The following is a 4,813-nucleotide window of genomic DNA, read 5'->3' on the forward strand; positions in this document are numbered from 1 at the left end:
CTGCCAGGCCACTACTCTGCCCGCAAGGCCAGTCCTCTTGCCTCAAGTGTCCGTCAGCGCGAAGAACCGGCTGCCAAACCCTGTGCCTGTAGCTCCAAGCCTCCCTCCAAACGCTGACGTGTGAGTAAACGTTCCGTCTAATCCAGAGCCACCTTCTCTGCAATTCCCAGACGTTCCTGCTTATAAGCCCATCCGCCTTCCTGCTAGTGACACTTTGTCCATCCAGGTGAGCAGTCCTCCAGCAGGAAAAACTAATTCTATGGTTTGCAAAAGTATTCAATTTGAGGCAAGAGGGTAAGAAGGATGTGGGATGTGTACCTGCGTGCACGCGCCTGCCTCTGCTTGCTGGAGGGTTTCTGAATTCCTCAGGAATGGAAGTTGACAGCCTTATCCCACCTCCCGGAAGGAAATCTTTGAACTGGGATCAAGCTCAGATGGGATTTTGAGGAGTATTGAGTAAGGACATGGGGAGACTTAGTCAAAATAGAAGCGGTGGCACACGGACAATGGGGCTCAAGTGGTGTGGGAGTCTTTCCAAGCGAAGTAGGATGTAGTTGTCGTGAGTTACAGGCACTTAGAGTTGGTCTTGCTGTTGCCGAGGCTTTTCCCTGGGAGCGTGCGGTGATCTCGCTGTGTCGCTGCTCTTCCTAAACGCGCTTTGTGACGAACCTGGGCACACGCTCCTTTCTCGGGCTGTCCCCCAGCATAGTTCCTGCAGGCTTCTAGGCAGGCAGCCGCATCCACGGCACAGCTTCCCAAACCTCCTTGCAACCCACTGCCAGCAACAGAGATGTATTTTGTTCCTATGGCAACCCAAACAATATTACCTTGACTTAAATGGATTCAGGCAATATTAAAACCAGCCTCTTTAGGAATTCCTGGTGTTGGAGGGGCTGAGAATTTTAATTTTGTGTAATGCGAGCTGACACCGTGTTTATGAGCTGCTTGCTGGATGTTTTCTTCAATTAGTACAAAGCGGAGCGGATTTGTTTTCGGGGCTTAGCTGGGAGATGGGAGGGTGCGGGCCTTGCGCCGCCGAAAGCGTTATTGAGTTACGCTGCAGGAACGGCGCTTCCCTCACCCGACAGCCGGGAAAAAAAAAGTGCCCTTCTCGTGGAAATCTGGCACGTGGCAGCAGCGTTAAATAAGGTTTGTTAGCGGCCTCGTCCCAAGTGCAGCGGGAGGAGGTGGCTGGGTGCCTTGTAGGTGAAGAGGTCTCCTTTCCCAGCTCTGTTTCCATGTTTCCTTGTTCTGCTCCATCCCTCTCGCTATCAGCCCGCCCGCACATCCTGCTCCAAGCTTCCCTCCACCTGGCTAAGAGATATCCTGGCTGTTTTCCTCATCCAGAGATATCACTGAGATTATAAATCTATAAGGGCCCAGGGAATGCTCCGCTATCTACATGGATAAAAATGATGAAGAAAACACAAGTGTGAAACAAGACAGGGAGTTTTCCACCAGTGTTTTCCTAAACTACCCTGTTCCTTACTTGGAGTCGGATCAGGATAGCCAAGTAAAGCTCCTCTTTGTCAGGTCTATGTGTCTGTTCCCTGGATTTGGGGCTCTGGGGTGGAACCAGCTTGGCCTGGGTGCATTACAGGAGTAGGAAAGTCAGTACTGGCTTTTAATCTGGCCGTTTGAAGGATAAGGGACAAAAACCTGGGAATAATAGTCTGATTGCTCCAATTGGTGTAAGTACTAGAAAGCGGCTCTCAAGAAGGTAAAGACATGACAAAGTCTAGTTGGTGCCATGGAATAATGTAGGATTCAAATGGGAAATAAGGAGTGAGGAGTTAGTTAGCCCCTGGAACCAATTCCAAATGGATACGGACAGATCTTCCTTCCCTGGGACCCCCCAGACCGTGACTGGCTGGTCTTCACCATACACCCACTGCCAGCGAAGGGGCTTGAGGTGGGAATCCCTGGGCGAGATTCTCTGGGATTGCGATGAACGCGGGGTCGGACTACAACACCGTTACCTTCCATCTGGGCTGAAAGTCCAGGAACGTTGATATCTTCATGCTTAGACATCCCGTGTCCCTGACTGATCCCAGACAGCCGTGATCACAGGCTGGCTCTGTCCTTGGGTCTTTTTATTCTTTTCAGTATTTCACTGCTGCTGTAACAGAAGGATGTTGGTGTTAGGAGAGAGACAGATTTGGACTCAGCCCAGATTTGGACTGGGATTGTGCCCGGAACACGCTCCCAGTTTGCTCCTTCGCTAAGACAGGCTGTGGTTAAAAGACTGCTCTTTACTCCCAGCTTTTCAACTCCAACTCCATTATTATTTTCCAAGTGTGACTTACAGAAGGACAAAGAGGAAAGGGAGAGCGAGAGAGACAGGGCGGGAGAGAGGAACACGCACGCAAACACACTCACACAAAGGAGAGCGAAATCCCTGACCATTCCAGTTGGAATGTCCCAGACACTTCAGCCGAAAGCCACCGCACGGCACAAATCCATGGTGGTATTTGGAAGGGATGAGCCCACCCCTGTAAGCCTCTTCATCCTGCTCCACAGAGTTTGCCAGGAGGATTAACCCAGTCTTGTTCTCAATCCCAGTTTATGAGTTCCCTGCTGGTGGGGAAGATCCTGTGTGTTTAAACAACAGCCTAATTAATCCCTATTTTATTACTTTCTCTTGTCAAGTGGCTAAATAGAAGCTGTCAGCCAGCAGCCACCACCGCTCACATTTGTTTTGATCCCAAATTACTTCATCAGAACCATCTGCTCCGTACGCGGGGCGCTCAGCGGTTGTTTATTTCTCTCTCTGGACACGGCGTGGGGCACAAACAGCCTCCCCCATGGGACTCCCTGCGTGAGGTTCCTCTGGACCCCGGAGACGGTCCTGGAGGGGTCCGTAAAGTCTCGGAGCAACGTAACAAAGCCAGGCTGAGGGGACACAGGGCTCCGTCCTGTTGGGCCAGGCAAGTTCGTGTTCCTCCCTGGGGCTAAGGAAGGTCAGAAAGCCCCAAAGCCCAGTTGGGATGCACGCTTCCTGCTGGGATGAGCCAGCACTGATCCAAACATCCACCCCCTTCTTCCCTGGGCTTCCTGAGCCTCTACCCAGGGCTGATCTTCCCCGGGGCCAAGTGTCTAACCACCGGCACCCTCCTGACAGGCTGTTCCAGACCAAGTGCAGCAGCTGCTTGAAGGTGATCGCCCCCTCCGAGCTCATCATGCGGGTGCTGGAGAACGTCTACCACGTTCACTGCTTCTACTGCTGCGAGTGTGAGCGGCGCCTGCAGCGGGGAGACGAGTTTGTGCTCAAGGAGGGGCAGCTCCTGTGCCGCAGCGACTACGAGAAGGAGAAGGAGATGCTGAGCGCTATCAGCCCGGCACCCACCGAGTCCGGTGAGGGGCCAGAGTGGTGCTGAGGGTGGGGAACTGGGGTGAACTTGTAGGGGGTAGGAACCGCCTGGTCCCTGAATGGGGGAGGGTTCAGAGGGAAGAGAGGTAGGTAGGGGGAGGTTGTAGCATCTTTTCTCCCTGGTGACTGGCAGCCAAGGAGGTACCAGGCTGCTGAGATCTACTCGGCTGATCTGGAGAGGTGGGTGGGGGGCTGCTCTGCGAAATGCAGAACGGACGGTACGGAGCCAGCGTGGCCCATCGGCTCTGCCTCTGAACTGAGAGCGTTCCCCGGAGCCCCCGCTCAGCCCACGAGCCTTGCTGGCTTCGTTCTGCACTCCTCAGGAGGAGCAAAACTCTGAATCCTCACGTGGGGAGATGGCCCTGTGAGGCCACTCTCTGCTCAGTCGCCGCTACTGACCTTCCGTTGCAGTGAAAAGCGAGGACGAGGACGGCAGCCACCCGCACGGCAAGGGCAGCGAGGAGAGCAAAGACCACAAGCGCTCCAAGCGCCCGCGCACCATCCTTACCACGCAGCAGCGTCGGGCGTTCAAGGCCTCCTTCGAGGTTTCCTCAAAACCCTGCAGAAAGGTACAGCAGGAGCCCGCTCAGCACAACTGCTGGCTTGGATCCTTTTAAGCTCAACTTCAGTTCTGACTCAGCTCTCCGGGTTTTGTGGACAGGTAAGAGAGACCCTGGCAGCCGAGACGGGCTTGACCGTGCGGGTGGTGCAGGTCTGGTTCCAGAATCAACGAGCCAAGGTGAGTTTTCGGGCCGCAGACGAGTTCCGCGTACCTGTGGGATAACGCACGTGCTCACACACCGAAAAGGAAAGGTAGAACAGCTTAGAAACAGAGAAAATGGTCAGAGGAACAGAAGAACAGCCACGCAGGACCATCCACAGGTCCAGCCAGCCCGACAACATGTATCTAGTGGTAGCAAAACTTAATGAGGAATACAAAAATTGGTTAATTGACATTTGCAGGGCTCAATATTTTTCCCATTGGGTGGTTTTATTCCTCTTTTTCTACTGGCTTTTTCCCCCTTGAGACAGAAAGACTGGAAGGGTTTCCCACTTCATTCTTCCAGAAGCTGAAACCTTTCTGGGTGTGCAGAATTTAAGGGGCGAAACCAGAAAACGTGTGGCTCTGAAAAGCTCACTTTGCAGTAAAACAAAGTCCTTCGGGTGTTAAAACCGCACATGGCAGCTCCGGCAAAGGCAGCGAAGCCTGATCTCTCAGCCCCGTTCCTCACGCAGGGACGAGCGCGGAGGAGTCGGGCGGAGGAGCCTGAGCAGGGTTGTATCGCGGCAGCACTCCGTGAAACACGGGCGGCAGTTGTCCGCTGCTGCGTTAAACACACCCCGCTCGCCTCCTCTCCCAGTCAGAACCTCAAAGCCGGGGTGTCCGTCTCCTTGCAGATGAAGAAGATTGCTCGCAGGCAACAACAACAGCAGCAGCAACAG

At 53.8% G+C, this 4,813-nt stretch overlaps 1 protein-coding gene across 1 annotated transcript; it reads left to right on the forward strand.

The window, feature by feature from the left end:
• Nucleotides 1-1,533: 1,533 nt before the first annotated feature.
• Nucleotides 1,534-4,806, forward strand: LOC104509013 (LIM/homeobox protein LMX-1.2-like; the record flags this gene model as incomplete). The annotated part of the gene is made up of 6 exons (XM_010150807.1): nucleotides 1,534-1,614; nucleotides 2,523-2,538; nucleotides 3,116-3,354; nucleotides 3,782-3,939; nucleotides 4,032-4,109; nucleotides 4,769-4,806. Coding segments are annotated over 6 exons (610 nt in total), but the record flags the coding sequence as incomplete, so codon positions are not given.
• Between the last annotated feature and the right edge of the window lie 7 nt (nucleotides 4,807-4,813).

This window comes from Eurypyga helias, unplaced genomic scaffold (genome assembly GCF_000690775.1).
Source record: "Eurypyga helias isolate BGI_N326 unplaced genomic scaffold, ASM69077v1 scaffold43594, whole genome shotgun sequence".
NCBI lineage: Eukaryota > Metazoa > Chordata > Aves > Eurypygiformes > Eurypygidae > Eurypyga > Eurypyga helias.